This window comes from Anser brachyrhynchus (assembly GCF_964034855.1).
Source record: "Anser brachyrhynchus genome assembly, chromosome: 3".
NCBI lineage: Eukaryota > Metazoa > Chordata > Aves > Anseriformes > Anatidae > Anser > Anser brachyrhynchus.
Window position 1 is genome coordinate 86,394,114 of NC_137696.1, and position 11,563 is coordinate 86,405,676.

Below are 11,563 nucleotides of genomic sequence, written 5' to 3' on the forward strand. Positions count from 1 at the left end.
TGGCGTTTTCCCAGCACTTTCTTTGTTTATAGAGGCAAAGAGTAACTTCTGTTTATTCACTCACCAGCTGAGCCCACGTGGTTAACTTCCCGTAAATATGCCTGTTTGACCTCCGAGATGTTCAGTGCTTATCAGCATCGCAGTATTGGGCAATCCCAAACTGCTGAATGATGAGAGTGAGTTTGTGTGCAGAGAAGTTCTGGCAGTGTCCTGTTCTCCCTCCCTTAGCCACGTGCGTGACACAAAGCACTGTTCTTCATCCTCAGTGTTTGCCAAGGTGGTTCCAGCTCTGCTTGTCACTGGGGTTGTGTTTTTTAGCAACCTAAAGCTGTGCCTTCATTGACACTGAGGGCTGGGCAGCCCGCCACGACCACACTTGGGTTGCAAGCTCCACCAACTGTTGCATCAGTGGTTCCTAAGAGAAGTTGTCCTTGACATTACAGGGCCGTTAGAATAGCAGGGAGACAGTCCAGGACTGAAGAACGTGCTGTGATTTCCCTTAAGGCTCTCCCAAGAGAGGGAGGAGAAAGAATCCTGCTTTAAAACCAGAGATGGGCCAGCTGGAAATCCTGTGGTGATGACTAGTTACCTGGGATTGGAAATATGGGCTGTGTAAAGTGACTAGGGTGAGGGAACTCTTCGTTCATGGAGATGTGTTGTGGAGCACAGAAGCTGAAAAAAGACTGGATGTTTTCATCGAGTTGCACTGGAAACTGCTTGAACTGGAGAGTGTCTGGGTGCGACCATGTGCCTGGCTTCTCCAGTAACGCTAAAATGCTTCACTGAGAGCTTGTGCTTCAGTGCAGGGAGCAGTGGGAGCTAGTCTGGGGGTTCACACGCAGTGAGCAGCCAGGGCAGAACCAGGTGGCTTAGCTGTGGGCTAGGGGTGAGAAGAGGGAACTTTGCTTTATCCTTTAGTCTTTATTCCCACTGCCTCCCAGGCTCTGGAGGATACCTTTCAGACAGACATGTGCCATTCCTTTATTGAGGTATTCTGCTTAGCTTTTCTGTTCTTAGCCAAACAGCCTGGGGAGCCTCTGGTGTCCTTCATCCCTAACATGCGGCACCAGTAGTTCTGGCAGGGCAGTTCTCCGTCCCTGTATGCTGAGCTGGGGACATGCAGAAGAGCGAGGAGTCTCCTTGGAAGACTGTCTGGGATATTCTGCGTCGGACCTCACTCAGGAGGCCCTACAGCAGCCGTGCAGAACTGTTCTGCTCGGAAATACCAAGGTTATTTGCAGTCTGGCACTCCCTGAAGTGCTGCGTTTATGAGGGGTGAAAAAGAGCAGGGGGTGGGATTGAGGAAGGCGTTGGATTTCCACCCATGTGTGCTGCTTGCTCAGCAGGGGCTAATGCACAGCAGGGTACAGTAAGGAGGGCGGGAGGTTAGCCTTTTGGGGTTTGATGACTAATTAGCTGTCATAATTGGCTAATTGCATGGAGATGCTGCAGCAGCAGTGACCCCAGAAGAGTCAGATGAGAAGGATATAGGGGACTGTTGGTGGTTCCCAAAAGTAGTGTGCGTATGTGTGCAGGAGAGCGTGGAAAAAAAAGAGGAACAATCACAAAAGGAGCAAACGAGCGGGCTGCAGGAGTCAGACTCAGTGTGCCATGATAGGCACACGTGTCAGGCTAGGAGGGCTTTGCTACACTTGTTTTGCCTTTTTTTTTCTTGCTTTTGCGAGGCATTTGCTACGACTTTAAATATGGTGAGGAAAATAATGCTCTCTGAGGTGGTACTGCATTACCCAGAGCAAGCCAAAAGTAAACATATCACACTAATGCTTCCGTTCGGATTTTGTCTGAATTTGTCTGAATTTTTAAAGGTTGTTACCAATATATGAAAGGACATCACAGCCTCATTAAACACTCTTGTGGTATACAGCAACTTGGGGTGTGTGTCCTGTGATCCTGCAAGATCCACTGCTGTGGGATCCTCAGCAAAGGATATGTTTAACCATATAGTAGAAAATATGTAAGTAGAAAATATATCTTGTGGAAGTTCTTGTATGTGTCACTCTACCTGGCTTTAACAGCTTGGTTGCCATTAAAACATGAGGAGACACACAGCGTGCTCTGAAACATGCTGCTTTCTGTCCTTCACCTCCCTTTAAAAGCTGCGTGTGAATCTCCACCCACAAAGTTGTTGGTTTGACCTTGCTGTCCTGACAGCTTCCCAGACTGGTCCCTTGTCCCTTGCTGTATGCACAAGCAGTGTTTGCTGGGTTTTTCTCCAAAAAGCACCTGATAAGATAGGTGGGAGCGACGTGCAGGCTTACTGCAGCAGGTGGGCTTTCGTTTTGGTGGGACAGCTTGGTGGGAGCAACCCTGATGGACTCTGACCCTGGGTTATCTCACCAAGCTGCTAAGTTCCCCTGGAGTTTGGACCTTGATGGTCTTGATTTGGGTCCCAGAGTGCTGCCAGTGCCAGAATTAATGTCACAAAACATCGTCTGCTGGTATATAATATTGACTGTATGAGAAGTAAGCGAAAGGTCTCTGCTTTTTTAGGGCAATCTGCTTTCCTGCAGACCAGTGCCATGGAGGAGCACGTGCCCAAGGCATTTGGAGCCAAAATTGGCTTTGGAGAGGGTTGCTAGGGCTCGGTGTGACTTCAACGTGGGTGAGGGTGACCCAGCTGTGCACCTGGACCCATATGGGGCTGCAGACCACAGTCACAAGTATCAGAGGGGGTGGCAACCCCTGGAACACCGCTGGTAAATCCTCTTCTGGATGGCTTTGCCTTTTATTTTTCTTCCCATTAAAGGAGGCACCCAGAGGGTTCTGAGATTTTTCTTCCTGAACACTTTGTGATAGAAGAAGCAAGTGCAACTCGGAGTGTCCCAATCCCAAAGTTAGAGAGGTGCAGGACCAGAACTGTTACTTGAGCTGCTGGGACCTTACAGAAATGCTTCAGAGCTTGTGTTGCTCTTTGCACCCAGCTTTATCAGGCCTCCAGTGGCTGTTAAAAAACAAGTATTGGGATGTAACACTAAAAAGAAGACTTGGGGTCTGTGCTTTGCAAACAGGTTCTGACAACCCTGCTTAAAATAGCAACAACAAAACAATAAGTCCTGAAATAATGAATTGTTGAGAAGGAAGTAGTCTGTCAATCTGTTAACCTAGTTAGGGAGAGAAGTTTCAGCACTACCTATTTTTCTTGGTATTCATTTTCCTCAAGTATCTCTGTTTGTTTGTTTTTTCCTGTTGGAAAGCTTGTAAAGAATGGCATACTACTAAACCAGTTAAAAAAAAATAATCCCAGCTCAGTCTAATTTGATGAGTGAGTTTTCTTAGGGAAAGAATAAACACGGGTAGGACAAGGTAAGAGACTTAAGTTTTCCAAGAAGTATTGCTGCCTAGAGAATTGCATTCAATGTGTCTTTCATTTATATTTCAAAAGAGTTTCCCGCCTGGGTTCGTGACTCACTTTTCAAAGGAAATTTTCAGAAAGGCAGAGCTAATGCAACTGAACCACTGAGGATGCGGTAGGCAAATAATAACCTTTAGTGAGAGCCCAAAACCGTCCACGTTAAGTGACAGGCAGCCGCCCTTTCTCTGTCTGGTGATGGTTAGCAGAGCTCTGTAAGCCAGGGCCACAGGGGAGGAGGAGTAAACTAAAGGTAAACCAAAGCTGCTGTACCAGAAACCTACCCGAGCAGTGCCGAGTTGCCTGTGCTGTGTCTGGTGGATGCTCTCCTGACCAGGACCCCCAGCAGCATCAGCAGAGCCCTGGGATTGTGTTTGGCAACATCTGGTTCAGTGCGGTCTTGTCAAACAGCAGTCTTGCAAGGTAAACTTGACGGCAGTTTTGTTTCTTTCCCTCTTTTCAGCAGGAGTGGTACCCACGCAGGCAGCAGAGAATTACTGCGCTGCAACAGTGAGAGTTTTCGATTACTAACCTGAAATCTCAGGAAGGTCCCTTTGAACACTTTCAGCTCCCCGTACTGTTTCATCGCAGCCTAAAATCAATTCTGTTATGACCTGAGCTGAAGCCCTTGCTGGAGCTCTTGAAGTGCTCTTTGCATTGATTTTTTTTCCTGCAAAAGCAGATTTTTCAGAGAAGTACTGCACTTTTCCTCCCTTCATTTCGCTGCCTGCTCTGCCCTTCTCAGGTGCGCCAGTGGCTTCTGTCAGGGGTCTGTACCTGACCCCTGTTGGGTCTGTACCCCTGAACCCAGAAGGACAGGGGGGTGTTGTCCTGCCCTTCGCAGGGACGAGGCTGAGGACACTGTGAGCAGGGACGGGGCAGAGGCCAGCCCAGCACTTTAAGCACCAGCAGTTTGGGATCTGAATAGAAGCCCAAGTCATGGGCTAAAGGCCGAGAGCTCAGCCCAAGCCTCCTGACGCTTGGGTTAAAGCCCTTGGCCATGGGACCGTCCCCCTCTCTGAGGCAGGTGGCAAATGGAGAGGTTACCCAGGCCGCCTCTGCTGAGTGCACAGCAGAGCCTTTCTTCTCAGGAGGCATTTACTGACGCAGACACCCCTCGTGGCCCTCAGGAGGTGAGGCTGGACTCTGCCCCCGGCAAGCATGCGGCCACCAGTCGTGCCGTGCCAAGTAGGGCAGGCTGTCGGCGCTGGGACCCCTAGGACCTGCCGACTGAGGCATTTTCAGGCCTGGTTTGTTAACGCAATGCTAGTTCCTCGCTGCCTGGGCTCGCCGTTTTCCTCTTGCAGTCCTCTGTACCCGTGCCGGTGTGGCTGACACCTGAAAAGATGTGCTTGGAGGGCTTTGCCTATGCCTGTAAGCAGCAGGGTGAGGAAACTGGCGGGCATACATCCTGGCTGTGCTCTCCGTTACACAGAGCGGGGCCCATTGCCTGGTGCTGGTTAGGTAGCCTCCACCCAAATTCAATCAGCTGTGGTCCCTTTTCTCTGGGACCACAAATGGTGCCTCCAGTAGTGTGTAGGCAGCCAAGCCCGAAGACACAGGAGGACACGCCTCAGTTCCTGGCTTAGGCTGAATTTCTTCCTGGGGTTTGTGGAAGAACGACTTGCATGCTAAGGAAGAAACAAGGAAAAACACCCGTATGCGTTGGGCTCTTCTCTGTGGAGTGGATTGCCCCTTTTATGTCAAAAAAAGCATTGCTATGATTCAGCCCCTGTGTCCGATTGCTTGGGTGGGTCCTGAGAGCTTTCCAAGGGCTGGGCAATTTTTAGTGCCAGAGCTCTGACTTTCAATGCAAGAGCATTAAGGCACAGCTTTGTTTCCTACAGCTCTAGAGCAAATGGCCAAGAGTTTGAACCATTTATAAAGGTCTTGTTGGTTCCACTCAGTTCTGCCCTCAGTTCTGCCATGCCCGATACATAATGATTGTCTTTTCTCATGCTTATTGGATGAATCCTTTTATTTACTGTGATGTTAAGCCAGGCTTGGGAAGTTCAGTATCTCCACTAGCACTTGGCAGCTCACGGAAGACGACATTGAAATTTAGATATAAAGAAATAGTGAAAAAGCTAATGTATCTCATGAGATAAGGAAATTCCTGACACTTGACATTCATATCTTAGTGAGAGTGAGTACAGGGCCTTGGTCCTTTATTCCAAACTGAAAGAGAGGGGGAAGGACAGCAGCAGGGACTAGTACACTGAGGAAAAAATGCCGCAAAATCATAAGCAAGTTATATTTTTCACCAGGGTGGGTTGGCTGTCCTCTACGGAGTGTATCAGCCAGAATCAGGGGCAGCCGAGGCTGCAGCAGGAGTGGAAAGTGCTGGCTTGTTTGTGGCGTGGTGAAAACACAGCCTCTGCTACTGGTGTAAAAAATCAGAGAAGGCGTAACTGCATCGATAGTGGAGATTTAAGAGCTCCATTCTCCGTGCGGTTAGCTCTGGCTGGAGTAACTGATGAAAGGAGTGGGCATCCTGCTTACTCTTCTCATTCTGAAATAGTCCAAGCCCGAGTACACAGATATTTCCTGGATATAATTCATAGTTATTCAAAAGAACAGTTTACAGGGAAACATACTTGCTGGGCTTTTCTTCCACAGCTTAGAAAAGATGGAGTATCCTTTTCAGGACAGCCCAGGTAAGCCTCCTCTCATCTCACTCAGATACCTGAAGAGAGAGCATCTTTTCTAAGTCCCATCTCAGCTCCCTCTGTGGGCAGGGAGGAGGAGAAGCCAGGCAGGACGCGTTGCTCTCCAAGGGGCTCTCTCTGCCCGTGATGCCAGCAGCATGGACTGGGACACGAGCAAGTCTCAGCCCATCGTTTTAGACAGCTCTCAGCCCAGTCCCGCCCGCGGCTCAGCCATCAGCTCTTGTAAACTGACTTGTGGCTCTGCTGCAATAAATACCGGCTGAGAAGCCTGCCCTGCATCGACGTCAAAGCCGATAGCCTCTCACTGCAGCAATACCACCGTGTAGCTATTCATTGTGTCCATGCCAAAGAGTGGCTTTTTTTTTTTTTTTCCAGTTGACAGCTAATTGAGGAGAGGGAGACAGGCAATAAAAATTATGTGGATGGTGAAGGAAATGAGTCTGACTCACTTCCACTCTCCCTTTCACTTTTTTAATCCTGTGCAGTGCTGCATATGACAGGAGTGGGATTATGCTGGCTGTACTGATAGCAGCCTTTGCCCTGCTGTGTAGATATTTTTATTTTCAGTCTCTTTTTTATTTTTTGAACATGTTTCTCTCCATTTTTCCATTTCCCTTCAGCAACCTGACAGATTTAAGTCAATTCCATTTCATTCCTGTTCAAAATGCAGGCACGTTTCCTGCTTGCAGATAAATATGTTTTGAAAGGGAGAGGGAAGGAAGAATAAAGTTTTAACATCACTTTCAGCTTGGGACTCGAGCAAATGAGCGAAAACTCTGAATGTGAAAGGAGTGTTTTTGCAGCGAGACTGTGGTGCCTTTCAGTGGCTGTTTTTACTTTCAGACCCTGGGTGAAGCTTGAGAGAAAAGCAGCCGACACTGAGCTTGTGTTTACCGTCCAAAGTGTAGGACGGGGAAATCGAAGAGGTTTCGTGCCGTTAGGCAGCAGTCTGTAAACAAGGCATCCACATCACCATGTCTAAGGTCAACTTCTGTGTACAAGCAGGCGTGGGGGCGATGTTGGCAGGGCCACAAGCTGCCCTGCAAAGTAACGCGCCGCAAAGCGGTGGCTGAGCCCCAGTTTCACAGGTGGGGACAGAGGGGCAATGTTCAGGGCATGAAACCGTGTGAAAGGATACTGCGGGTGTTTGCGCCGGGTTTCACGTGGCCCGGGCTTGGAGAAACACAGAGCAACAACAAGGGAGCCCTGGAAAGTGCAAGCTGATAAACAAGGCAGGGAGCTGGCTGCCGCCAGAGGTGCTGGCGTGGGTGGGTGGGTGGACGTCCTTCACAAACTGCACAGACTTCTAAGCTGTGCTGCTATTTATCTCCACATGACTTGAGGTGCACCATTTGAGGACGATAACCATGTTTTAAATATCAAAGGAACCTTTTCAACCAGAGTCTTTTGCTTGGCTGGAGAAACTTCAATCTATTTTCTTTGGTGGCGTGTCTAAAGAATAGTCGCCTTGTTTGAAAGAGGTTGGAGTGTTCCAAACCAGGACAGAAATGTAAATATTTACTGCCATCTTTTGGTCAGTGTGGGTATGACTTTAAAAAAGAAAGGGTCAATCTGGTTACTCAAGTTGTCATCTCCTTCAGATTTGTCAGCTTAGTCTTATTTTATCACCAAATACAGCAGCACACCTTGAAACACTGGGTTTTGCATAGTTGTATTATCAATCTCAAACGATAAGTGAAGCAGGGCTTGTAGGGAGCCAAGATGTCTTTAATTTGAGCGAGCTGATAGGTTTGTGAAGAAAACCTAACCGAAGTCTTTGAGCACATCTGCCTTTCTCCAGGTTCACTAAGAGTTCAAGAGAGGGTTGGAATATCTGAAGTCACAACCTGTAGCTCCTGCCGCTGGTCTGTGGTTCAAACAGAATGGTAGATTGTGGACAGAAGGAAAAATATTTAATGCAAATAACTGAGGTTTTGGACTGTGGGCTTGCTTTTGTTGTTGTTGTTTTGTTTTTTGTTTTGTTTTGTTTTTCCAAGAAATGCGGCTTGGGTACTCTTCACTGTATTGGAATTTTCATATACACCGATTTCTTTAAAATTGCATATGTTTTAGGAAGGTAAGATATGTTGCATCACAGTTCTCTGGCCCTTCCTTCTTCTGTGCTGTACTGCTCATTTGAAATGCTGCTTATACAACTGGTCCTAATTGTGGTATGGTGTTTGTCATCCATTTGAGGTGTCCAGTTGCATTTTTAACCTCACACCTAATCAAAGTTTCAGTCCTGCAGACCATGCAGAGACAGGTTTCCTGCTGCAGTAATAGCCTGTTCCCTGAAACTGGTTTGAAATTAATAATGGTGAGGCACTCCACTGTTTCCAAAAGGCTGTGTCTCATAGTGAAAGGAGCCTTTTTTTAACGCAAGGAGTTTGGTTATTAGGGCTTTTTTGAAGGGTAGAATTTTTACGCGGGATTCATCAATACTGCTGATCTCAGTAACATCATAGCCTGATCCTTACCAGCTGGACCTCTCCAGTGCGCCACAAGGGAGTGTTAAATACTTGCTCGTTATAACACTTTGTGTGTTGTTTATTTAAGGGGTGGGAGCATTGCTAATAGTCCTTCTGCTTCAGTGTTCAGCTTGCACTCAGCAAGCAAAATATGACTCTTTGTCTGCTTTTGTCTCACATTTGTTCATTTTAGGTGAAACTTCCTTTTCCTGTTGATCAAATCACAGATCTTCCAAGGAATGATTTCCAGATGATGATAAAGATGCACAAGTTAACCTCAGAACAGCTCGAGTTCATCCACGATGTTCGCCGGCGCAGCAAGAACCGAATTGCAGCTCAGCGCTGCCGCAAGAGAAAACTGGACTGTATTCAGAACCTCGAATGTGAAATCCGCAAGTTGGTGAGTGGCACGCGCTGACCGCAGCACCTCGCACCCTCACACTGCAACGTGCAGGGTACCGACAGCTATTCCCGCCCAGGGTTTAGTTGTTTCAGTCAGTGTGTAAGGTTGTGTGCAAGTAAGCGAAGCCACTAGTGCAACAATTTAATACAGAAAAGTGAATTAGGATGTATGTATATATAGCATGTATGGAAAACACAAAACGCTGGTGAAATTAGACCTAAATACATGCATTTTTTTTAATATCTCAAAAGTAGGTTGTTGAGTGAGTTGGAAGGGGAGAGAAGTCTGTGTCACAGCCCCCTTCTTGCAGTTTCACTTACCCTCAGTACTTAGAGTGCATCCACAAAGGCATTTCCTCGTCCGAGCCCCACATCCACGCTTCACTGCCTCAGCAAGTGTATTGGACATGGATTCGTAGTGTGCTCAAAAGGGTTAGGGTGTGGAGGGACCTCCAGAGCTTTTGTGGTCCAGACTCTGCTCTGGCTGGGCCAACTTCACCTCTACACTGAGATTTTCTTTCTCTTTGGTGTTCTGGAGAGCAGCTCAGTGTTTTCAGGATCTTTCAGCTTGCTATGCCTTTTCGTCTGTGCTTTCGTTCACTGATCAAATGGCAGAAATGGCAAGGAGAACGAAAAACCCAAGACAAGTGGACATCCCTGGGTTTAGGGCAGCAGGATGGCAAGGGCATGTTCCTCCTTGCTGTCTTCCTCCCTCCCTCTAACCCTCCTGGTGTGCCATGGACTGAACCCCCCTTGCGAGAGCCACATAACACAAGAGGCCTGTTCCCACTCCACACAGCCCCCACATCCCACGCACTGGGTTTAGGTGACAGCTGTTGGTTTGCCCTGACCCTCCTCGGTGGGTGTCTCTGGCAGTAGGCCACCCTGGGGATGGGTCTCCTGCATGCCAGGGTGTCACCGTACGACACAAACACTTTTTAATCCAAGAAGGCGAGGTGACTGGAACAACGCTAAATGGCTGCTCAGGAAATTCCTCTCTCTTTCAGTCATGGCGTGGGTGCCTCGGGTGTGGTTTGAGTGGCTAAACGCAGATGCCTACACTATAGACACCCACTTTGGAGTTAGTTGTCCTCTTCCTTTATCATCGGTGAAGGGAAATGGAGACCTGTCAAGTCTGGTTTGTCTCATCCTGCACCAGAGGAGTTGAGGTACAGCCCAGAAGTGACTTTTTCTATCCATGACTAAACAAGATCACCTGGAGAGCTATGTCAGATACAGACATTTCAGCCATAGAAAAATTAACTAAAAAAACTCCTGTCCATTTTGACGTGGGCTGCTTTTCTTCCCCTGCCCTTCTGCCCATTGAGAAAGCAAGCAGGTACAGGACAAAAATAAAAAGCTTAAGACGAGAGTCAGGGAGGAAGATGTGTCTACAGGGTATCACTCGGTGGGAGGAATACAACATTAACTTCAAAATGGGTTGGCACCTCCTGATCTGCTTAAAAGTCCTAAAAGCTCTCTGAGATGTCAAAAGCAGGGTAAGAGTCCCAGCTGAGCCATTATGAGAAGCAGCGTGTGTAGCATGAAGGACCGGACAGTTTGATTTAATTTTGCAGCAGAGATTTAGAAGTCCAACATTAAACTTTGAATATCCAAGGCTTTGAGTGATAAATTAATTCATTCACATAAATAAAACAAAAGGAGCTGAAGCTGATTTCCCTTCAGAGTTCTCTGTGTACCCCGTTTCCATTAAAATTAAAGGTTATTTAGTGTTTTTGGTTTAAATGCCTATGTGCACATTTGAAATATGCTCAGCTGTAGGTTGAACTCAGTGGGTCTGGGAAATCGGGTGCTTCTTGTTCTGGTTGTAACAGGTTGCATGTTGAAGGTGGCCTTTAGCGTACTCCGTTCTCTGCACAAGCTGTAGCAAGTGTAGTGTGAAAGAGGCAGGGATCTGCTGGAGGAAGCTGAGTTATCGCCACCCTACAAATGGCACAAAGCCGCAGTGCTTCGGGTTAGTCACTTACTGCCTGAGCGTGCCTGCTTCCCATCTGTAAGATGGAGGTGACGCTGACCCTACAAGCTGGTTGGGAGGCTTAAATCATCAAGGCTTGTGAAGCCTTCAAATGCCACACTGCTGAAGCCCTGGCGGGGGAAAAAAATAAAAATGTTTTTAAGAGTAGAGCTTGACTGGTACAAAACAAACAAAACATCAAAGATAAACAAAATACTGAGCAACCGCTTCCTTCACCAAATGTAATCCACGGTGCACGCAGATGAGTCAGAGGTTCTGCAGGGTGAGAAGGAGGTGCGTAATCTGTGTTGTCAGGAGAGGCAGGCTCCGTCTCAGCTGCACACACACGTCCCTCTGCGCCGGGCTGCTGGTGGAGAGGGGTACCCGAATCTAGCAGTGAGCACCTGGGGCGGTGCCGTAAGGGCTGGACTAGCACCAAGGGCGGCTTGGGTTTGATACCTGTAGCCTCCACTTGAAAATTAATTGGGGTTCATTGGGATTTATGCAATCTTGTGAAATAACCTTCATTATTTAGCATAAGGAACCATGTATAGGCAAAATACATTTTTCAAGTCCCCTCCCCAGCACACACACCTCTGAGAAATGAATGAAAGGCTTACGAGTGACCTCATGGGCTTGATCCCTGGTGAATTTCAGGAACCAAAACCCCTTTGAGGTT

At 47.7% G+C, this 11,563-nt stretch overlaps 1 protein-coding gene across 2 annotated transcripts in view; it reads left to right on the plus strand.

Annotated features, from left to right (window-relative positions):
• The window catches only part of BACH2 (BTB domain and CNC homolog 2), a 192,702-nt gene that overhangs the window by 172,343 nt on the left and 8,796 nt on the right, over positions 1-11,563 (plus strand). For both annotated transcript variants that reach the window (XM_080586610.1, XM_080586609.1), the window contains one exon: positions 8,701-8,907. In XM_080586610.1, coding sequence (XP_080442736.1) covers positions 8,701-8,907 — 207 coding nt within the window. The remainder of the gene's footprint in view (positions 1-8,700; positions 8,908-11,563) is intronic.